The sequence below is a fragment of the Hylobates moloch genome, unplaced genomic scaffold (genome assembly GCF_009828535.3).
Source record: "Hylobates moloch isolate HMO894 unplaced genomic scaffold, HMol_V3 SCAFFOLD_13, whole genome shotgun sequence".
In the NCBI taxonomy this organism is placed as follows: domain Eukaryota; kingdom Metazoa; phylum Chordata; class Mammalia; order Primates; family Hylobatidae; genus Hylobates; species Hylobates moloch.
Window position 1 is genome coordinate 60,299,303 of NW_026652288.1, and position 24,210 is coordinate 60,323,512.

At 34.5% G+C, this 24,210-nt stretch overlaps 1 protein-coding gene across 2 annotated transcripts in view; it reads left to right on the forward strand.

The window, feature by feature from the left end:
* ARID2 (AT-rich interaction domain 2) overlaps window positions 1-24,210 on the forward strand; it is a 182,947-nt gene that overhangs the window by 65,646 nt on the left and 93,091 nt on the right. For both annotated transcript variants that reach the window (XM_032173775.2, XM_058426120.1), the window contains exon 4: window positions 20,456-20,589. In XM_032173775.2, the coding sequence (XP_032029666.1) occupies window positions 20,456-20,589 (134 nt within the window). The remainder of the gene's footprint in view (window positions 1-20,455; window positions 20,590-24,210) is intronic.

Sequence of the window (24,210 nt, forward strand, 5' to 3'; positions counted from 1 at the left end):
GATCACGAGGTCAGGAGATCGAGACCACAGTGAAACCCCGTCTCTACTAAAAATACAAAAAATTAGCCGGGCGTGGTGGCGGGCGCCTGTAGTCCCAGCTACTCGGAGAGGCTGAGGCAGGAGAATGGCGTGAACCCGGGAGGCGGAGCTTGCAGTGAGCTGAGATTGCGCCACTGCACTCCAGCCTGGGCGACAGAGCGAGACTCCGTCTCCAAAAAAAAAAAAAAAAAAAAAAAAAAAAATGTTAGGCCAACCTTAAATCCTGGTATAAACTCAACTTTTTCATAAAGCTTTATCCCTAATATATCTTCTTGTATTTGATTTGGTAATATTTTGTTTACAGTGTTACAGCTGTCTGTCTATTAATATGTGTGATTTGGCCTTTTCTTTTTCTGAAATGTTCTTACTAGGTTTTAATATCAGGGTTCTGATGAACTCTTCTCCTTATTTTTGGAAAAGTATATGTAAGATTGTTGATTGATTGATTGATTGTCTGAGAAAGGGTCTCATTCGTCATCTAGGCTGCAGTGCAGTGCAGTGGCCCAATCACAGCTCACTGCAGTCTGGACCTCCCTGGGCTCAGGTGATCCTCCCACTGCAGCCTCCCAAGTAGGTGGGACTCACAGGCGTGCATCACTGCGCCCGGCCCAGATTGTAATTTATTTCTCAACTATCTGTTATAATTCCCACCAGCAAGAAAGTCATCTACGATGTAGTTTTATTTGTGGAACAGTTTGTATTACAGATTGAATTTCTTCAGTAATTATAGCACTAGTCAAATATTATAGTGGTAGCAGGAACTATAATTAATGTCCCCTCTTTCATTCTTAACATTGGCAATTACTGCACTTTCCTTTCCACCCCCATCAGTCTCACCAGCAAGTAATCAATTTTATTCGTGTTTTCTGATAAACTACTTTGACTATGTTGATTCTCTGTATTATGTTAATTTTGTTTCATTGATTTCTGCATTTGCCTTTTATTCCCTTCTATTTTAAAACCCTTTTTGAGATGGATGCTCATAATTAACTTTCATTCTTGCTTTTTAATATTTTTGTTTTTGGAACTGTACATTTCTGTCTTAAGTACTGCTTTTAGCTTGTTCCCACAAGTTTTGCATGTTCTAGTTTATTATGATTAGGTTAAAATGTTTTTCTACTTTCTACAGTATTAGGATTCTTTGTCCTTTGGGTTATTTCAAAATATACTTCTTAATTTCCAAACATGGGAGGATTTCCTAGTATTTCTGTTATTGTTACCTAATATGTATTGTGATCAGAGAACATAGTATGTATGATCCCAATTGTTTGAAATTTATGACTCAATATATGGTAAATTTTTAAATATATTCTATCCGTGCTTAAGTATATTGTGCATTGTAACACAGAGTTCAGTGCTTTGTATACAGTATGTCCATTAGTTCAAGTTTGTTAATAATACAGATAAAGCTGTATCCTTACTGTGTTTTGTTGGTTTGTTTCTTCAATTATTAAGAGAGATAGGTTTTAAAAATGAAACTATGACAATTATTAATTATGGACTTGTCATTTGTTTTTAAGTTGCGTCAATTTTGCATTCTATATTTTGGGGCTCTTGTTAGGTCAAAGGTGAAATGATATCTTCCTGGTCAATTGAATGTTTTTTAAAATGAGTTAAATATAGTGTTATTATAAAATTTGCTTTATCTTTAATAGAAGTTTTTATGTTAAAGTGTGTTATCTGATATTAATATGGCTATATCAGCCAATTTGGTTAATATTTACATTTTAAAATTTCAACCTTCTGGATAAAAAGCATATACTTGAATTTTTAAAATGTAATTGGAGGATCTTTTTAAAAAAATTGTTTAGTCTGTTTATATTTAATATGGCTGGTGATGTATTTGGGTTTAAGTCTTATTTTGGGCCGGGTGCAGTGGCTCACGCCTGTAATCCCAGCACTTTGGGAGGCCGAGGCAGGTGGATCACCTGAGGTCAGGAGTTCGAGATCAGCCTGGCTAACATGGTTGAAACCCCATCTCTACTAAAAATAGAAAAATTAGCCAGGTATGCTGGTAGGCACCTATAATCCCAGTTACTTGGGAGGCTGAGACAAGAGAATCGCTTGAACCCCGGAAGCAGAGGTTGCAGGGAGCCAAGATCGCACCATTGCACTCAAGCCTGGACAACAAGAGTGAACCTCCATTAAAAAAAAAAAAAGACTTATTTTGTACTTTTATCTCTGCTTTTTAATAATTTTTTTCTCTTTTTTATCTTGTTTGAATTAACTGAGGAATTTTTTCATCTTTATTCTTTTTTATTAATTTATTATTTATACTCACCCTTGACTTATCACTGTCTAATACTTGGTACTTTTATCCCTTTCCCATAAATTGAAAGACCTAATTGAAAGACCTTAGAGTACTTTATATGTATAACTGCCTTTATATAACTGTGTGTGTGTGTATATATGTTACATATATATGCTATATGTCATAAGCATTGTGTATTTCTATTGTCTATATTTAAATCCCAGAGGACAATATATATACATATATATCTCAGCAAGATATTCTACATATATATATGTATACACATATATATATCAGCAAGATATTCTACATATATATATATACACACACACACACATTTTTTTTTCTTGGCTTTTTATTACATCTCCATACCTCCATTTAGATACTTAATCTTTTAGTGCAGGTCTGCTGGTTTTAAAAAAAAGGTCATTTCTGTTTTTTAGGAAATATTTTTATTTTTTCTATTCCTGCATTTTTGAAGCAAATGTCTTCTTTTTCCTCTGACTACCTTTAATAATTGTTTTTGTCTTTGGTTTTTGATACTCCTATGTTATAAGCAGTTATGAATTTTTAAAATTTTGCCTGGGTTTTTAATCTGTGTTTGATAATTTCAGCATCTGGAGCACTTTTGAGTGTGTTTTTGTGGAAGTCCCCCTTTGAGGGTATGTTCCAAGACCCCCAGTAGATACCTGAAACTGCAGTTAATATAGAACCCAGTTGCCGTCAATCAGAACACGTTTCTGTTCATCTTCCACCCATACACTTAATGCCTTTTCTATCTTAACTAAGCACTTACCACACACTGTGGCCATAATGTTTGCAGTTTGAGGTGCAACAGCAAGACTAGCAGTTTATTTTTCCTTCTTCACAATTTCAGGGATGGAATATTTGTTCTTTCCATAGAGCTTAAGCAGCCTCAGCATATGATTTTTTCTTATTATTAATTTTCAAAAATTATTGGAAAATATAAAGAAGACATCTTGCATAAATGACCTACATTGCAACCGTTTGCTCTATCTCTTTATTTCATGCAATTTCTAATAAATTTTGAAGGGATACACTTATGGAGGCACAGGTAAGTGTATAATTTGCTGAAATAAGACTAGTGAGATTCAGACAAATGGGTCATCATAGGAGTAGTAGACCTGGACTCAGTATTAGGAAAACTAGTCTTTAGGTCTGGTCTCCGGTAGTTAGGGCTAATTGCAGCACCAGGGATAGCTCCCAGTGTGTTCTTTTTTGTAATGGTGTTATCCTAATGGTAGAGGGCGTTTGTCTTGCATACTTTAATAGGTTAAACAACCCTAGCTTCCCCGATGGTAAGAGATTTTTCTTTTTCATTTGGCCAGAGCATTCAGTTTTACTGTCTGAGGTCAGAAAACAAAGTGTGGTTATTAAATAATGAATCTAATTTATAAATTATGTGGTAGAACTGACTCTGAAAAAGAATTTTCTAATATTCTATTTAGCTATTATTTTTGTCTTAATAACTTAGCATGGTAATACTTTATGCCCCCAGTCCCCTCAGGTTTCCAGGGCACTTTCCCCACAAGTTTCTTTCTTTTTTCCATTTCACTCTAAAACTTACTATCTTGTAATTTTCCACTCCTGTCCTTTTTTGTGTGTGGAATTTTTATATTCTGCAAGGTTTTTTTTTTTTTTTTAAACCTGGAAGAGTTCTTAGATTGTTCAAGAAATATAAATACATTTTATGTTTTATAATAATTTTAGAAATAAATTCAGATATTTATAAGGGTGATATTTATTATGGGAGTGTATTATATCTTTTGCACCCTCCATGTGCCAGTATCAAAGTCCCATCTAGAACATTGACCCTGTAGGGGATCATTTCTACCCATTGTACAATCACCTCAAGTCTACTCCTGTTCTCATGAGGTTGCTGGTTTCTAGCGGATGATACTATGCCACAGGAGCCTCTGGATATTTTATGATAACTCTCTTATATTATCAGTTTTTTCTTGTGGTACTCTGCTTTCTTCCTCCGTCTTCCTTTTCTTTTTATTTTTTTTCAGACAGAGTCTCGCTCTGTCGCCCAGGCTGGAGTGCAGGGTTGTGATCTCGGCGTACTGCAAAGCTCCACCTCCCGGGTTCATGCCATTCTCCTGCCTCAGCCTCCTGAGTAGCTGGGACTACAGGCGCCTGCCACCACACCCGGCTAATTTTTTTGTATTTTTTACTAGAGACGGGGTTTCACTGTGTTAGCCAGGATGGTCTCGATCTCCTGACCTCGTGATCCGCCCCCTTCGGCCTCCCAAAGTGCTAGGATTACAGGCGTAAGCCCCCACACCCGGCCTCTCTGTTCTTTTCTTTTCCTCCTATCTTGTATATTCTTCTCTTCTTTATTTTCTTCTCTTTATATCCCTCCTTTTCCTTTGCCTGCCTTTCCTACCCACTTCCTGTCTCCTCCATCCTCTTTTTTCCAAATTAAAGTCTCTTTTCCTATATAACACTACTACTGCCTAAATAAATGACCACATCCCTTCTCTTTTATACCTAGAAAAGCTGTTTTAAAGGTTTGTTATTTGTTTAAATTCCCTGGTCTCCACTCCTGTCTACTGTACTCGTTGTAGATATCTTTCTAATGTACTAAGAAAATAGAAACTGACATTTAGATTTCTTTTTTTAAACTACTTTCTCTACCACTTTAAAAATGATTTATATCTTAACTAAATTTTTCTCCTTATTCAGAACTCAGAAGGAATAACTTCTCTATGTTTACTCCTTTTTCCTTGATAAAATTCTAAAATTTTTAATATATATTTTACATATATTCACTTACAAATATTTTAAATAGAATTATACTGTATAATTTTTTCTAATTTTTACATAGTATCTAAAATATTTTTACATGTTATTAAATATTCTTTTACACCACTATTTTTACGGGCCACATGGACTTTTCTTGCATAAAACTTAGTGTAGTAGTTCCCTGTTGGATACTTAGGTTGTTTTTCTTCCTTATAAGCAGTGACAGTTTGATTTTTTTTGGTAAATCTTTGAAACTATATATCATCTATATATAAATCTATGACGATGTCTTTGAATTAATCTTTGAATAACGTTTATTTTATTTTATTTTTATTTTTATTTAATTTAATTTTATTTTATTTTGGAGATGAAGTATTGCTCTGTCATCCAGGCTGGAGTGCAGTAGTGCAATCTCGGCTCACTGCAACCTCCGCCTCCTGGGTTCAAGCAGTTCCCCTGCCTTAGTGTCCAGAGTAACTGGGATTACAGGCGCATGCCACCATGCTCAGCTGATTTTTGTGATTTTAGTAAAGATGGGGTTTACCACATTGGCCAGGCTGGTTTCAAACTCCTGACCTTAAGTGATCTGCCCACCTCGGCCTCCCAAAGTGAATACCGATGTGAACCATTGTGCCTGGCCAACGTGTTTATTTTCTAAGTGTTATTTGGTAGGAGAAAGATCTCTGAGATCTAATGATACTCATGTTTTTAATGCTTTTATAGAGAATATTATTAAATTATCCTTCAGAACCAATATAACACTATGTATTTCTACTCTGTATATGAGTTTCTGTTTACCTAAACCTTTGCCAAAACTGGATATTATAGTTTTTCAAACACATTTCACATTTTACATTTGTGTTTCTCATGTGCATCAAATATTACTTGGTTTTTAAAAATCGTATCATTGCTTATTTTAAAAATTATCAATCCTTTTTGTAATGACTTAAAGTAGTTTAAGATACATACGTACACACACAAACACACACACATAGTTTTCTAGGTTATTGTTTATTATTTAGCATTGTGTTATATTTTGCCTAAGTTTTTAAATTTTATTTTATTTTTATTATTTGTTTATTTCTTGACACTGAGCCTCACTCTGTCGTCCAGGCTGGAGTGCAGTGGCGTGATCTCGGCTCACTGCAACATCTGCCTCCCGGATTCAAGTGATTCGCCTGCGTCAGCCTCCTGAGTAGCTGAGATTACAGGTGTGCACTACCATGCCCAGCTAATTTTTATAGTTTTAATAGAGATGGGTTTTGCCATGTTGGCTAGGCTGGTCTTGAACTCCTGATCTCAGGTGATCCACCTGCCTCAGCCTCCCAAAGTGCTAGATTACAGTCGTGAGCCACCACGCCCAGCCGTTTTTAAATTTTAATGAGATAAATATCTTAGTCTTTCTTGGAGATAATGATTTCTCATGCTAAGAAGAGCCTCCTTGCTCTTTAATATTATAAATATATTGACGCATTTTCTTCTTTTTAAAAAATTTTACATTTAAATTTCTTACTCACCTGGAATTTGCTTAGTATGGCATGAGGTAAAAAAAAAATTAAGTTTTTTTGTTTTGCACTAATGATTTATCCCAGAATTATTGAAAATGTTATTCTTTCTTCATGTGTATATGAAATACTAGTTTTTTTATATTGGATAATTCTTTTTCTATTGATTCATCTCTTCATTTTGTTTTAAATATTGTATCTTTTAATATATATATATTTTTTTTTTGAGACGGAGTCTCGCTCTGTCACCCAGGCTGGAGTGCAGTGGCGCAATCTCGGCTCACTGCAAGCTCTGTCTCCTGGGTTCACGCCATTCTCCTGCCTCAGCCTCTCCGAGTAGCTGGGACTACAGGCGCCCGCCACCACGCCCGGCTAATTTTTCTTTGTATTTTTAGTAGAGACGGGGTTTCACCGTGGTCTCGATCTCCTGACCTCGTGATCCACCCGCCTCGGCCTCCCAAAGTGCTGGGATTACAAGCGTGAGCCACCGCGCCCGGCCTGTATCTTTTAATATTTTTTAATTTGACCTTTTTATTGAAAAGTCATCAAGCACATTCTTAAAAAGAAAATAAATAATGTAAAGAATGAGAAAGTCTCTACTATAAGGCTAACTATTATAGTTTCTTTATTTCATTCTAAAAATACGTGGTTCATCTGCAAGCATATAGCTAATCTTCTTATTACCTAGATAGAAATACACCATATACACAGTTGCTCTGTACCCTTTTTTACTATGTGTCACCAAATACAGATCTAACTAATTTTCTCACTTTTTACAGCTATATAGTAATCCAACTTAAGAATCTAAAACAATAGTTTATTATTGTTTGAACGTCTTTTTTTTCCCCAGTATTATCAAAAACTGTCGTAATATTTCACATCCTTATCCTATTCTTTGCTGACATGCAATGTAGGATAAATTTCTTGAAGTGGAATTTATTGGGTCATAGACTGTGACCAGTTACAAACAATGTAAATCAGTCTTGGCTAATTTCAGAAGAGATATTTACAGGAAATCTGGAAAACCAGGAATTAGTCTCTCACCTCCTACTGCCACTGCTTTGAATAACCTATGTTTGTTCTTCCCTAAAAATTCAAAATTTCGGGCAGGAGAATCCATCTGGACAAGGGTGTTATCTGTTCATGTTGTAGCTGCCTGGAAGTGGAGAGTAGGCTTTTTTCACGCTTTTAGGATTTTTAGTTTAAGCCAGACTCTAATGCCCATCACTTAAGCAAGTTCTTCTAAAAGTAAGGCACTTGAATGTGGGATATCAACAAACAAGCAATACAGTTATCATTTTTGGTTGCTTAATATCTATATGCAACCCTTCGTCTCATACAAACATTTGAAGTAAACAATATAAGAGCTCTTCAACGTAGTAAATTGTAATGGTTCTACTTATACCTGTGAATACTTTATTCATTCTCTAAGGGGAGACAACCCAAAGGCTCATAAGTTACTTCTTCCATCCAGCTTTAAATCCAGAAACTCTTAGTGTTTTCCTCTAGAAATCTCTTTTCTTCAGACTATAATTATATTCTTAACAGTGAAAAATTGAGATACTCTCCCTAATATATTAACCTGGGTATTAAAATAAAAATATACAAGAAGTAAATTTTTAATAAAGTGAAATAAATTCTATTTAAAATTTTATTTTAACCACATAAAAAGCTTTTATAATCTTTTTAAAAAGTATTTTATTATTATTATTGTTTGTCTCTCCCCATGAGACTGTTAGCCTCATGGGGATAGCAATATGTGTCTGCTTTGTTTACATAGTATTCTGAGCATATGAAACAATGTCTGGCACACAGTAATTGCTTAATAAGTATTTGTTGAATGAATTGTAGTAGGCTTTAAATCACTTTAATAGTTTGTCATGCATTGATTGGAAGGTTTGTTTTTAGATTCAGTTTATTTTGATACTTGCTTTTCCTCAGTGGAAAAACAATACATGGATGAACATGGAACAAATGCATCATTATGTACACTTAATAAATCATGATCCCTTATTTCAAAATCCCATCCGTCAATGATGCACATTTTTTTTGTTGAAATTTATTTATTTTCATCTTGCCCATCAATTTTTCTTGCAAAATTTGGGTCAGTGTAATATGTAAATCTGTTATATCTTTACAAAGTAGAAATAATGCAACTATAAAGGAAGAAGTAAAGAGGAAAATAGAATAAACCTTCGTTGTTATAAAAGCAATAGTTGGGAGTCAAAAGATACTATTGAAAATTGACATGCCAGATGACAAAATAAGAGAATGGGTTAAGGCATTGCAAATGTATAAGTACCAAGGTAATCAATATAACAAAAACACAGACTTTACTAAAACCAAAAGATATAGAAAACAAAATAAAAGAACAAAGCAACACATTACATAAATTACCCCATCATGCCTTTAGCTGAAACCCATAAATTTAGTTTTATTTTCTTTTTTTTCCCCTTCAGACAAGGTCTCAGTTTGTTGCCCAGCCTGGAGTATGGTAGCACAATGATGGATCACTGCATCTTCTACTTCCCAGGCTCAAGTGATTCTCCCACCTTAGCCCTCCGAGTAGCTGGCACGACAGGTGTGCGCCACCACACCTGGCCAATTTTTAAATTTTATGTAGAGATGGGGGTCTCACTATGTTGGCCAGGCAGTCTTGAACTCCTGGGATCATGCAGTTCACTCACCTCAGCTTCCCAAAGTGATGGGATTACAGGTGTGAGCCTCTGTGCCCAGAAAATTTAATTCTCATACTGAAAATAGACTCATAGATAGTTAACAAAAAATATAAGTAATAATAAAATTAAATAGATACAATAATGTGGCAGAGTAAACCAAAAATGGAATAAAAACAGAAATGAATTAGTAGTTCAAATGCTACACCATTTATCTGAAGACACAAAGAACTGTAAAATTCATATTAAATTCTAGGTTTGTTTACTTTAGGATTGAGCAAATGTGCAATTTTATTGAGAATAACATGAGCCAGATTTCTCAGTACTGGAGAAAAAAGTTCAAAATATGAAAAGAGATAACTGTGATGTTGAATTGATATTAGAGGTGTTGCTATGATTTTATCCTTTTAGAGATAAAGAAATTTATAAACATGTGTGCATGCATTTGTTTATATTTCTTAGTTTTGTATAATGAAAGGTCCTAGAAGTAAAGAGACCTCTTTAAGCAATGAGCACACCTAGTGTCCAGATAATTGGTTTCTAAATACCATTCATCACTGAAAAGAAGCAGTGTTTCTTGGGGAGAAAGAGGGATTCTAGGGCTGAAGTAGGGAAAATACAAGATAAGCCTGGAATATCTTATTGTGCTATAAATATAAGGTAAGAAACTGCTAAAAAAAAATGATAAGGACACATTAAAAGGATATAGGAGCCAGCTTGAAAGGGATCCCAGTGGACAAATCTGGGACAATGTCTAAAGGATACAGATGCCAAATCTAGGATAACAAGCATTTGACTGAATAACGATAGGAATGTAATAACCATGAAGTAAGAGGAGACTCTCTGAATCCATGGTGGTATAAATAATGAGTAAATAAACGGGAGAGGATGGAAAGTACTCACTCACAGTAGAATGCCAACTAATAAATGTTGAAGGAATAATGGATTTAGAAAAACTACTTTCTCAGGCCTGTAATCCTAGCACTTTGAGAGGCCAAGGTGGGCAGATCACGAGGTCAGGAGATCGAGACCATCCTGGCTAACATGGTGAAACCTCGTCTCTACTAAAAATACAAAAAATTAGCCAGGCGCAGTGGCAGGCACCTGTAGTCGCAGCTACTCGGGAGGCTGAGGCAGGAGAATGGCGTGAACCCGGGAGGTGGAGTTGGCAGTGAGCTGAGATAGCGCCACTGCAGTCCAGCCTGGGCAAAAGAGCGAGACTCCGTCTCAAAGTAAAAAAAGAAAAATTACTTTCACAGTGACTTAGTCAAGAATCAGTGGTTGCTAAAACTAGCAGGTACAAGGTTGATAAGGAACAGGATATTTAGACTTAAAATGTTTTTCTGTAAATTACTTAGTAATTTCTAAAAGGAAAAGGATAACTTCATAGTGTGATAACCTAGCAATCCCAACCTTAACAAAGTAATCAAAGTAAAAGCGCCAACTGTGAGACAAATAGACATGATGTACCTCTTAATATATACACTAGGGTAACACTAGGGTAACAATTCACATCTGTAGTATTCCTTCAAAAAATACATTCTCTGTATCCAATTTAATTATAAAGAAATATCAAATAAACCCGAATTGCAGGACATTGTACAAAATAACCACCCTATACTCTTGAAAGATGTCAAGGTCATGAAAAACAAGGAGAAACCACTTCAGTGGTTCACACACAAAAAATGTGTGTATTGGGGGGTGGGGGACAGAGAGAGAGAGAAAGAATGAGAATAGGATAAGGTAGATGAAGCAACATATAAACAATTGGTGTATCTGGATCTGGATGAAGGATAAATGAATTCTTTGTATATTGTTGTAACTTTAAAGTATGAATCTGTGTCAGTATAAAAGCTGTTTTTAAAGGGTTCAAGCCTACAGAAACTTAAGGGAAGTTTTTAAATTATTTGGAAAATTCTTTTTTCTGGCTCAGTGTAGATACAAGAGTTTTGTTTTTTGTGTGGCTCCCCCGCCCCCACCCACCCCCGAGACAGGGTCTCGCTCTGTTGCCAAGGCTGGAGTGCAGTGGCACAATCACAGCTCACTGCATCCTCAACCTTCTGGGCTTAAGTGATCCTCTTACGTCATCCTTCCCAGTAGCTGGGACTACAGGCGTGCACCACCACTCTTGGCTAATTTTTTATTTTTTGTAGAGATGGAGTCTCACTATGGTTGCCCAGGCTGGTCTCAAACTCTTGGGCTCAGGTGATCCTCGCACCTGGCCTCCCAAAGTGTTGGAATTACAGGCATGAGCCACTGTGCCTGCTGAAGAGTTTTAATATATGACATTTGCACAGTATTTTCAGTCACAAAGGCACATGGTAGAGAGAAAATACTTTTTAAAAAACACCCTTTAAAAAATGTTCCATATTGCGTGAATTTCTTTTAAAAGTAATCACTTGTCTATTTATTGTTGGAATTTCACCTTTATTGTAACGGGTAGATTGTCTTTATTGCCTTGTTTTCTAAATTATCTGCTAGGTGAGATACTGCTCATCATCTAATGTTATCACAGGAAAGTTAGTAAAGTTGGGGCTTTTGAGAAGTAAGGCATATAACTCTTCTCAAGATTGGCATCACTTACAAATACTCTTCAAGAGTACTTACACCACCAAGAAACACTGTGTGGTAAAAAAAACAGTTTTTTTTCATGGTCAATTCATTATGTGATCATAGAAGTCATGAAGTAAATTTTGCTATATGTCAAAAACCTTGTTTATTACATTGAAATCATCTTGTAACACGTTTGGCATTGCCGACTTTCAACTTCTTTGCCACGTTGGTCTGCCTGTGAATGACATAATAAATGATTTTCACATGTCTAATCTTACCCCATAATCTTCCCTTCTTTTCCCCTTCCTTTTTCCTTTTCTTCTCCCGCTATCCTCTCCCCTCATTTTCTTTTCTTTTCCAATTAAAGCACCTGCTTATTCATTGTGGCTTCAAGTAGAATTAACATGTTTTTCTGAAAAGTCTTTTTTTCTAAAAAAAATTATTTGCTGATGAGAACATATCTTCCATGTTACAGCTTTCCTTTAATGACTCACTAAAAAGTAGTTCTTTGTGAATTTTGTTTTTGAAAGAGAATAGTAAATACCATAAGCTCAGACATGCTAGAAACATCTGTACTTGAATTCAGCTATATAGAAGCCACCCACACAGTGTAATTTGCTCTAATCCTTGTTTCTTCAACTTTTCAGTAATGTTTTCTTATCATTTTCCAACAGTATTTGTTTTTTTGCCATATCTTCCATGTATTAATTTAGCCATTTTTATCATGAGAAAATGAAAACATTTTTCTTCAGTGATACAGAAGTTAGCTTCTGAAATGACTCTGGTAAGTAGTTATCAGTACCCTTGCTTGAAATAATATTTCGTTTTAAACTTTAACAAAGTACTTCAAATTCTGGATACTTAGTTGTAAGCATACTGCAAAGCATCAGGTAACAAAAAGTAAGCATTAACCTAGGACAAGGTTAATCATTGTGGGGGCATGTAAATTTATAGTTTAGATCTTCTTTTGATAATATAGAAATCTTTTGGCCTACTTCTTTCATATCTGATTGCATTGTCATTGTTTTTATTTCATAGTATGGTTGACATAGGTTCAGGTGAGAAGCGTCTACTCTGCCACTTTATTGTTTAGTTTTGTTTGGATTATTCAAACTGGTTTCTTTGGAGGAATCTATTAAATTTAGTTGTCCTTTTTGTGAGAGATGGTTTAATTAAAGTTAGATAATACATCTTTAAGTTGACTTAGCCTAGACACACGCAGACATTAGTAAATAGACAATAACGAATGAGTAAAGGTTCCACTTATCAAAAGCTAACAAATGAGTGAAGGTTGCTCTCTCATGCATTCCACTTTGTCTGAAATGGGATGAGTAACATATGGAGTGCCTGATATGTGAAGTGAGGGAGAGAGGAGGCAGTGTCAATGCATAAATTAAATGTCTTTCCCTATCGGAGTATCTTATGTGTGTGCCTCACTTTCAAGGACCTTTCTTCTACAGAAGTAAGTGCTGTAGCTGAAGTTGGCTTGTGAAGTCCTGAGAAGACCTGTACTGGAAAAAGGAGTTACATTGGAAATTCTCTGAATTGCACAACAAAAGAGTCATAGGAGAGATCCAAAAGTAGAAGTATTCTGAGATTCTTCATTAATTAAATTTTTTTTTCCAGCGAAGCATGGGGCTTCATTTTATTAAATTCCCTTTGGCATCCTTTGTTTACATAATATTATTTTTCTTCTTCAATCCACAGATGAGTTTGTCATGAAATTTTCAATATTGAACTGTCACTGGATTTCCACAATAAAATCTTATAGTCTTGGGTTGTGGTGGTTGTGTTTAATGAGTAAATTAGTTTTTCTAGTGTGTGCGTGTGTGTGTGGTCTTTTTTTAACTGCAACTTTTATGAAGTTTATCATAGTTTTACTGGATTACGATTTTCAGCATAGCTTCCAATCTTTTTCTGTAGTTGGAAACATTTTACATAGCAATGGAAATGTCTGTTCTTGGAAAGTTTGAAATAATTTTTTTGATGTTAAAAACATTTTTAGATTGTGAAATATATCATGCACACACAAAAAAGCTTAATACATCATCTAACCCCCCACCTCCAAAATATTTAACCTTACTAATACCTTTGAAGCCTCTGTAGAATGGCAGACTTTAGCTTGTCCTCTAGGTGATAATCATTATGTTGCTTTTCTTCATCATTTACTACATACTTGTCTGTTGCTACAAATATATTCGATTTTTTGCATGCTTATGATCTTCATATAAGTGGAATTATAATGTATTCTTCTGAAATGATTTTTTTTTTACTTACCATTTTGTTGTTGATGACTGTTTGTATGGGTCCATGTCAAATTTGTTAATTTTTACTGCCATATAGTATTTTATTGCCTCAATATGCCACAGTGTTTTTATCTATGCTTTCCTTTATGGATGTTTGTGTTGTTTCCAGTTGCTTTTATTTTAGGGTGTATGCCTGAGAGTGGATTTGCTGCATCATAGGATAGTCTTTATTTTCTCCTTTTTTCTATGTATTTATATTTGCTGTCATTTTTATTTCCCTATGGTGATTTTGAAAGTAATGATCCTGATTTTAATTTTTGTGTTAAGCACTTGAAAAAAATTAGAAACACAGCTGATAACCTATTTACCTTAATATTATTAACCGTGAGAATAAACCTTTTGTTCAGTCTTCCTGTACAAGTAACATACAGAATAGAGCTTTAATTCTTACTACTTTTCTTTTCTCATTTATGTGGAAAAGTTCTTGAAAATTCAGATGAGGAGTATTGTTTTCAAATTATTTTAATAGTTTTACATCTTTATATTCTTAATTACCAATCACAATTGCTTTCTCTTGTGTATATATAATAGTTTACTATTGAGACTAATATCTGAGTTTACTTTCTGTGCCTGTTATTAGTCATCTGTATTGCTACTTAACCATTCCGACATTTTAAGAAATTTTCCAGCTTTATTGAGGTATAATTGACAAATAAAATTGTGTGATTTTAAGGTGTACAACATGATGGTTTGGTATACATGTTTTGTGAAATGATTACCACAGTGAAGTTAGTTAACACATCTATCACCTTACCTAGTTACCCCTTTTTGTTTTGTGGTGAGAATATTTAAGCAAATTTCAAATAAAGTATACAATTCAGTATTGTTACCTAAAATCCCCATCCTGTATATTAGGTCTTCTGAACTTATTCATACTGTAGCTGAATGTTTGTACCCATTGACCAACATCTCCCTTTTTCCCCTACCACTTTCCCCCTTGGTAATCACCATTCTTTTCTGTGTTTCTAACCATTTCTTAATTTTGATTCATCTATCAGACTATTTATTTGTTTGTTTGTTTTTGTCTAGAGAGCTATGTGACTTTATTCTTTCTGAGTCTGCATATCTGAAAATGAATTTCTGTTGTCTTAGGTGAGAAACATCATCGGGTAGGAAACTCCTGTGAAATAACCTTTCTTCTCAAACTCTGATATTTGTTCATTATCTTCTGGCAGTTAATTTTTGGAGAGAAATCAGAGCCTGATTCAAATGTTCTATGTAATTTTTTTTTTTTTTTTAGGTGGGGGCGGGATGGTGGTTCTGGATAGTTCTAAGAATCTTCTCTGTTTTTGAAGCTTAAATCTTTGATCAAGATGTATCTGAGTATTTTTCTATTTTCTTTACATTTTGCCTGGTGACCCATGTACCTGGACACCCTAGCCCCAGGGAACTTTTTGATGTTTACATCCTTTCATGCCTTTCAGTTAAAGACATTCTTCTATTACATCAATGATTATTGCTTCTGTTTCATTTATTCCGGGTCTCTCCTATAGGACTACTAGTTTTAAAATTTTTTCTTTCTGTGTTTGAGCTTTTATTTATCATACATATCTTTCATTTTTGTCCACCACTTATTTCCATTAGTTTATTTCCTTTCCGTATAGAAAAGTTTCTCAGGCTTACTTTGTACATTACCGATGTGATCTACATTGTCAAATTTACTCTTTAATGCTCTCTTGTATCTCTCTGTTTTTCTCTCTCTTTTGGAAATCCTGGCAGAGAAACTTTATTATTTTTATTGTTTCCAAGCTACTGTACTTGATTTTTTTGCCTAGTGTTTTCATCTTGAAGTTATCACATCAGTGTCCTGTCACTGGATGACACCAGTCATTCTGTGCTGGTGCTTCTCATAGTTGCTTCACATCCCCTTGGTCTTTGGACTCATTTTGACAAAGAAGTTACAAGTCAAAGTTTATAAAAAGGACCTTGCTTTCTTGGAAAACCAACTATTTCAACCCAACTTTCAATAAATCTTTTAAAAAATAGTTGTTACTCTCTGGGTCCCCTTTTGAGACACACTGTCACTTTCTGTAGCTCCTCAGGAGCTAAGGGAAATCCAAATTGAACTTGCCTTTTTAAGTGTTTGGGCCTAGGATCCACCAGACCATATTACTCTCTCAAGATATGTTTTGCAAGTTGGCCTTGTGGATCCTTGAAGTTGCTTTAAATGTATCAGAATTTATAAAAGTTTTTAACTGAGAAATGATGCTAATATCTCTTTATTTTTCTCTCTAAAGTTTATTGTAATTGGATTTAAAGGGGAAAGTGAATATGAGTCCTTGCCCTATCATCTTTTTTTTGTAACATTTCAAAAGGTTTTGTTAATATGGAAGTGTTTCTGTTATACAGAGTTAATTTTTTTTCCTTGATCTAAGAATAATCAAGAGTTTTCTTGATTGGTAGTGGTAGTGGTTATTGTTTCAGTTTATAAGTATTCTACCAAAATATTTACAGATGAGGTTATATGATTTCTGAGAATTCCTTTAAAAAAATCTGAGAGAGATTTGGTTGTCAAGATGGGTAACTGTGGTTGTGATAAAACAAGATTGACCATAAATTGATATCTGTTGATAGATACTATTGTGCTAGTCTCTATACTTTTGCATATGGGTTTGGAATTTCGCATAAGAAAATGTTAGTTCTAATTTTACAAGAATTTGATTTCTTCTAAGAAAAAAATTTCTTGAATTGCATTGTGGTTAGAAAATGTGCCCTATATAACATATAATCTTAAATTTATTGTAGTTTGCTGTGCGAATTGATATATGATCAGTTTTAAAATTTCCATTAAGATTCTAAAAGGAAGTCATTATGTGTCCAGTATCATCTTGATGATGATATTCAAGTCTTCTGTAACCTAATTTATTTTTTTGTCTACTTAATCTGTCAGATATTGTAAGAGATACATTAAATTTCCCCACAGTCACTATAATAGTGCTCATATTATTTGATGCTGTTTTGAATGGACTCTTTTTTCCCCCATTGTATTGGTCACATTTAAGCTTTCTGGATTACAATATTTCACTAGTTTTGAGTTAAATATGTAATGTACTAGGCAGATTACTATAGGAGCTCAGCAAATACTTGTTTGAATAATATGTTAACTATTCAAAGTCATGTCATCGATTTTTGAGAAGAAAGATGTGCAGTCTAGCATTTGTAGTTTAATGGGTGAACACAGTAGATCTGTTGATGTGTAAACTCAAGGTCATGTTAGAGAATTAAATCAGAACACTTGCACTTTGAAATGTAACTTTGTGTTTTAGCTGTGTTCCCTGGTTTTTTAATACTTTTTAGTTTTTAGAAGTATAACTGAAAAACCCAAAAAACCAACTTTGTGCTTATTTATTGAGAGGGTGCCAAAATCTTTTTGCATCTCAGTTGGAAATATTTAATAATGGCAGTGAGAACAAGTACTGGTCTTCAAGCCAGGGAAATAAAAATTTCAAAATCATAACTGCCTAAATCATAAATTTCTGGGGATTGGAATTGTGCAAAGAATCTGGAAGAATACTGTTAGACCATTACAAGGGACCAGAAATGATGTATTTTTAAAACCTAATGAAACTTTGAATTATATGGGTTTTGATGTATATAATAATATATATGGTTTATTATGAGTATATAGTGTTGTCAGTTCACATCTCTTATGTTCCATTTTGGGTGTTCTGGGAATGACAAGTTCCTGTTTATAGCCTTTCTTTACTAACAGTGTTGTTTTCTCTCCCGGCTGTTATTAAAAATGTGTGTGTGTGTGTGTGTGTGTGTGTGTGTTTTGAGACGAAGTTTTGCCCTATCATCCAGGCAGCTGGAGTGCAGTGGCATAATCTTGGCTCACTGTAACCCCGGCCTCCCAGGTTCAAACAATTCTTGTACTTCAGCCACCTGAGTAGCTGGGATTACAGGCATGCACCACCACGTCCAAGTAATTTTTGTATTTTTTAGTAGAGATGGCGTTTTGCTATGTTGGCCAGGCTGGCCTCAAACTCTTGGCCTTAAGAGATACTCCCGCCTCACCTCCCAAAGTGCTGGGATTACAGGCATGAGCCACTGCACCCGCCCTAAAAAACATGTAAATTTTAAATCTACTGTACTAAATGATAACAGCTTATGAAGAGCATCCTAAACCTGTTATTTAATGGTCTTCATTGTTATTTTGATTAGATAACAATTATTTCACAAAGATTATTTATCTGTAGTCTGTTTTAACCATTCCACAATGAGTTCAAACAATTCTGAAAGATTGTACTATCTAAAATACCTCTATGAATACTATTATCCGAGTGATTTTGTGTGACATATATTATCCTTCATTTGCAGAAAAGATGCTACATAAATTTTGAGCAGCTGTTTTTCCAGTTTACATTTTATGTCTACATTTATATATATTTTTCTTTCTGTGATACCTGCTTTAGCAATTTAAAAAGAATGGGCTTGATTCATTTACCTGCTTAAGCTCGTTGTGGGTTTATTCTAGAGAAGGACCGCCCCTTTTTAATCATATTTTTGTTCTGTTTTATGTTCTTAGACTGTAAATTCTGTCTGCAAGGGACATACTCAGAGTCAGGTTGAAATGTGTACACTTGCCTACCATTTTCAATACTCAAGGATTATATCTGTGTATATGTCTCTGCTTCAGTATGTTTTATCTACAACCATAAAGAAAAATATTGGATTCATTATCAAGCTACCTGCTAGGAAAGAGTTTCTTGCTCAAATTAGGCTTATGTGGGGAACTTGGAAGTAATGGAAAGGGACAGTTTAATTCTTTTCCAGGTTCAAGGATGTGAATTATTGTGCCTTGTAAAGCTGGAAGGGGAAAATGAGGAATGATAATGATTTTTCATGTCATTAGTTTTTATATTTATAAAATTATAGCTTCCATTCATCCCTCTTTGAAATTTAAGGTTTGGTACTAAAAATAATACTTCCAGGATAATCTTACATGTTCATTGATACCCACCTCCCCTACCTCAGCTGTCTTAAAAAAGCAGAGGGTAAGTAGCTGCCAAGCTTTTAAGTAGCTCCAAATGGACTTAGCACCTGCCTAGATCAGGAATGGTAGAAGGATTGATCTGTAAAATAATCACATGTAGAACTTTTCTTTGGTAAATGTAAGTTAGTATACATCAATCAGTTTAACTTCTTATCTGTGAAGTATAGTAGCAGCTGTGTTAGAATACAGTGTTGTGTTTGACATGGTTTCCACCAGTTGTTTCCCTGTTTTAAAATCACATCTTACTTGGGAATCTTACTATAAACTGATAGATGATGAGGTATTATGAATTTGAAAATTCAACCCTAGTTAATATTAAGATTGATTATACTCAATAATGGTGATACTGTGGGGGGATACACTGTCTTATAAATTGGTCAAAATGTATTAGGCATACTACTTTTGGATTGCAGTTTGGCTATATTGATGTTTAAAATGAGCATACCTTTCAAATATCAAGAGAAAATATTCAAACAAGTGTACAGATTAAGTTTATTACCAAAAAACAAAACTGAAAATACCCTAAATGTATTGCTAGAGAACCATTTAAATTTATAATGTATCAATAGGATCAAATGCTGTATAGCTGTTACAAAAGAATGAGGTAGTGCAGTATGTATTGGTATATTTAGACCTCTAAAATATATTATTAAATAAAAATATTCTCAGAAAATATACTCAGGTTTGCACATGAACCTGTTGTTATTGCTGATAAGTGAATTTGTAGAGGTCAAGGGTTACAGAATCTTCTAATTTTCACATGGTTTTTATAATGACCATATATAATTTTTACAAATAAATAAAGGTACTATTCATCTACATGTGGTTGTCATCTGATATTCTCTATTTTTATATTGTTATTTGAATAGTGGTATGGTCTTTTCTGAAAATATAGAAATACTTTTAGAACCATTGCAATGAGGCTGGGCGCGGTGGCTCACGCCTGTAATCCCAGCACTTTGGGAGGCCGAGGCGGGCGGATCATGAGGTCAGGAGATTGAGACCATCCTAGCTAACACGGTGAAACCCCGTCTCTACGAAAAATACAAAAAATTAGCCGGGCATGGTGGCAGTCGCCTGTAGTCCCAGCTACCCGGGAGGCTGAGGCAGGAGAATGGCGTGAACCCAGGAGGCGGAGCTTGCAGTGAGCCGAGATCGCAACACTGCACTCCAGCCTGGGCGACAGAGCAAAAAAAAAAAAAAAAAAAACATTGATTAATTTATCTGGTTTGGTTTGTTTATCTAGATGATTATTTCAATATAAAGGTTCGTTTAGAAAAGGGAAACAAATATGTGGTGAGAGTTAAAAATAAGATATAAATCTATTTTTAAATGTTTGCTCTGCTGTTTTTCTGTTTCAGTTACCTAGAAAAGTACGAGAAAGTTCATCATTTTGGGGAGGATGATGATGAGGTACCACCAGGCAATCCAAAGCCACAGCTTCCTATTGGTGCAATTCCATCTTCCTACAATTACCAGCAACACAGTGTGTCGGGTAAATATCACTGCAAATTAACAGGATATAGGTCCGCAGTTTTGAATTAGGAAAATAGACATCATCCAATGAGTTAGTCCCTTCCTTTGCACATGAGAACACTTAAGGCCTTAAGGTAATGCAGCTTTCAAAGATTGACATCTAATTGGTATCAGAGCCCTTTCTCTCACAGGTTACCTGAGAATTTTAGTTGCAGGAATTTTTAGTTATAAAACACTTTCACTTCCAAGTAATGATTTTTCCTTATTGCTCTGACTAATGATCAGTTTATCCTAAATAGTCACTAAAATAAGAAGAGGAAGATCCTGTTAGGATTCAGGAGACCAAGAATTTTCTTATAGAGTCTATTAGATTTTCTAACATTAATGGGATTTCCAGCATCAGAAGTCTCAGAAATGTTTCTGATTATTCTATTTTCCTTCCATGGTACCAGGAAGATTTTTTTTTCACTTGTCATTCTTGTAATGGATATAGAGGAATCCACAGCTTGAAAAGAGCTGGACTCAAACTGGAAAAAAATCAACCCGAGTGTTGATACTCTTGAGTGGAGTAGACAGGGGCTCCAGTTTTCAGTGGCTCTGGAGGTCAGGACTGTGATGACTAGGAAGAGAGGTCTAAGGCGATACACATCTTTGTTTTTCCACTCACTAACATTTGGCCTAAAAAAAAAAAAAAAAAAAAAAAGAAGAGATACTTGTTTTTCAAGCTATGTTCTTTATAAAAATTATAATTATTCTAAATATTTATTATTATTATTATTTACTGGTACTAGTTCTATACTCTTACAGGTTATCTTTAGATTTATACTGTCTCATTTGTGGACTATCATCAGTATCATCAACTGTTTTTTCGTATTATCTATTTTCAAAGTTTCTTAAAAGTTGAATTTGACTTCCTATTTCTCCCCTAATCAGTAATGGCTGAAGAAATAGAATCTTCTTTTAGAATCTGCGATCTCCATTAGAAGAGGCTTCATCTGATGCTTTTGTATAATTGGGGTAGGGGTGAAGCAGGGAGTGCCAACCAAATCTAGCTTTGTTTTTAATGAATAGTTTTTACTGCAAGAACCAAGAGTAAAGGAGAATATTTTAAGTCACCTTTAGAAATGCTTGCTAGTAGTTTATGCTGATAAGATAAAATGGGGTGACTTGTTAGATGATGTGCTCCTTGTTTCTAAAAAGAGCTAATGACCATTATCTAATTCAAGGATGTTAAAAAAGATACTCCTACATCGAATGAGATGTAGTAATGTACTAATGACCTTTAAAGATCATTTTCAACTTACAACTCTGTGTGATCCCTATATTACAGTAACAGCAGAGCTATTAATCCTTGTAACTTAAATAGACTTTGGTGTCTGCTACTACTGTTCCCACTTTTCTATGTTTGGTCTTGTTTAAAATAGATTTTTTTCCTAAATCTGTTTTTTCCCATTTTCTATTGATCTGCTTTAAGAAAGATCATGTGAAATATTTTTGGTATTTCGGAAGCCTACAATGAAACTTACTGATAGAGCTACACAGGTTAAAGGAATGATAGAATTGCTTAACCTGTTGTTGTAACAACCCTTTTCTGATATGCTATTATATGTCTGATTTGTTTTAAGAGAATCTGAACAGTTACGTTTTATATGTAACATGTGTAATGAACTCAGGATTGGAGATTCATGAAGAGGAAGAAACTGGGAACTGATGGGGAACATTAGATTACAGAATATCTAATTCAAACTGAGAAGGGTTAGAATTTCAGGGCAGCATTTATACTTTATATTTTTCTAGAAAGAGCCATAGCAACATCATGACAGTATTCTAAAAATTGACATGATTATCAATATATAAAGCAAATAAGTCATTAATTTTTCTTTTAATGTGTTATTAAGGGAAATAGAATAAGCTCTGTGTGTGTGTGCACGCATGTGTTCTAAAAAAAAAAAAAAAAAACCAGCAAAATGAAATTATCTCATGTTGGATTGAGAGTATTTAAAGAAATTTATTTAGAACTTTGAGAAGATTTGTGTTTACATCTTTGATCATACAGCCTTATTCCCCTTGTAGCTTTGGATAAATGTATTTATCCAGAGATACTTTTATTGTTGACATTAAGAAAAGCTGTTTTAAAATATTTTGAATGGTAGTATAATAAATTTCAGTGGACAGTAGTGCTAGAATATAGAACATCGTACACTGATAGAATGTGGGCCTGAATTTGCCTTTGAGGATATTGACCACTTTTGGCCAATAACTTTAAATGGCAAAAAAGATATTGTGGGTTTTGCTTTAAGCTTTAAGATTCTTCAACATTGGCATCAGTACATGGTGGTTTTTATCATTCATTTGCATAGGTTTTCATACTGTTTTTGACATTACATACCTAATACTTCAGTTTCCTCCTTTCTCTGTTTTTTTTCCTTGGTATTGATTGGATACAGTCATTTCTGCAGAATTATTAGGTGGATTATTATTATTCTTATGATTTAATCCAACTCAATCATTTTAATAAAGTGAAGCCAAGTACCCGGTCCATTTGCCTTTTTGGTACTTAAATTTTGGGTTTCATGCAGGAAGATATAAAAATTTTTTATTAGCTATATTTGAGTAAAGATTTTCTTTAAGCGTTACATATTCTAACAAGACATTTGGACTACAACAATCACTGCCATATAGATGTACAGAATATATTGTAGAATTTCTACAGTGTACATAAACAGCACTCCAGGAACAACTCTCCCTTTCTTCTAAATTGAAAACAAAGAGAAGTGACTGCCTAAGATTAAATTTGTCAGTAGTGACCCACTTGTATAAACTTTGAATCAAGAATGTTGAAAATATGGACAGGCACGGTGGCTCACACCTGTAATTCCAGCACTTTGAGAGACCAAGGCTGGTGAATCACCTGAGGTCAGGAGTTTGAGACCAGCCTGGCCAACATAGTGAAACCCTGTTTCTACTAAAAATACAAAAATTAGCTGGGTGTGGTGTCACACGCCTGTAATCCCAGCTACTCAGGAGGCTGAGGCAGGAGAATTGCTCGAACCCAGGAGGCAGAGGTTGTAGTGAGCCGAAATCCACAGCACTCCAGTAGCCTAGGCGACAGAGCAAAACTATCTCAAAAACAATAATAAACTTCCCACCTCATTCCAGTTATAAAATTATAGCTACTCAACCATATCTCCTTGAGGGAATGAAAGGAGGATCTTAAAATTTTATAAGCATTTTCTCCTACATAATTCTCTTAGGAATCTTTACCAAGGAATTTTTAATTCGCCAAATGATTATAATAAATTGGTGCTTTCACTGTTATCTGAACTCCCAAATGAAGCAGACTTTGCTATTCATGTATGCAGTCTCCTATCAAATGAAAGTAAGCATGTCATGCAACTTGAAAAAGATCCCAAAATCATCACTTTACTACTAAATGTTTAAATATAATTAAAGGATATTTCATAATTGTTATGTTTATCTTACTCTAATTGAAGATGTCTTTGACAGAGTCATTCTGCTAAGGATGTATTGAATGGAGTATCTGTCATTTTACAGTAGGAAATAGCACAATTCTAAGATCATATTGAAAACATAAACTTTAGGACTGTGACAGATAAGGAATACGGGTTCCACATTTTTT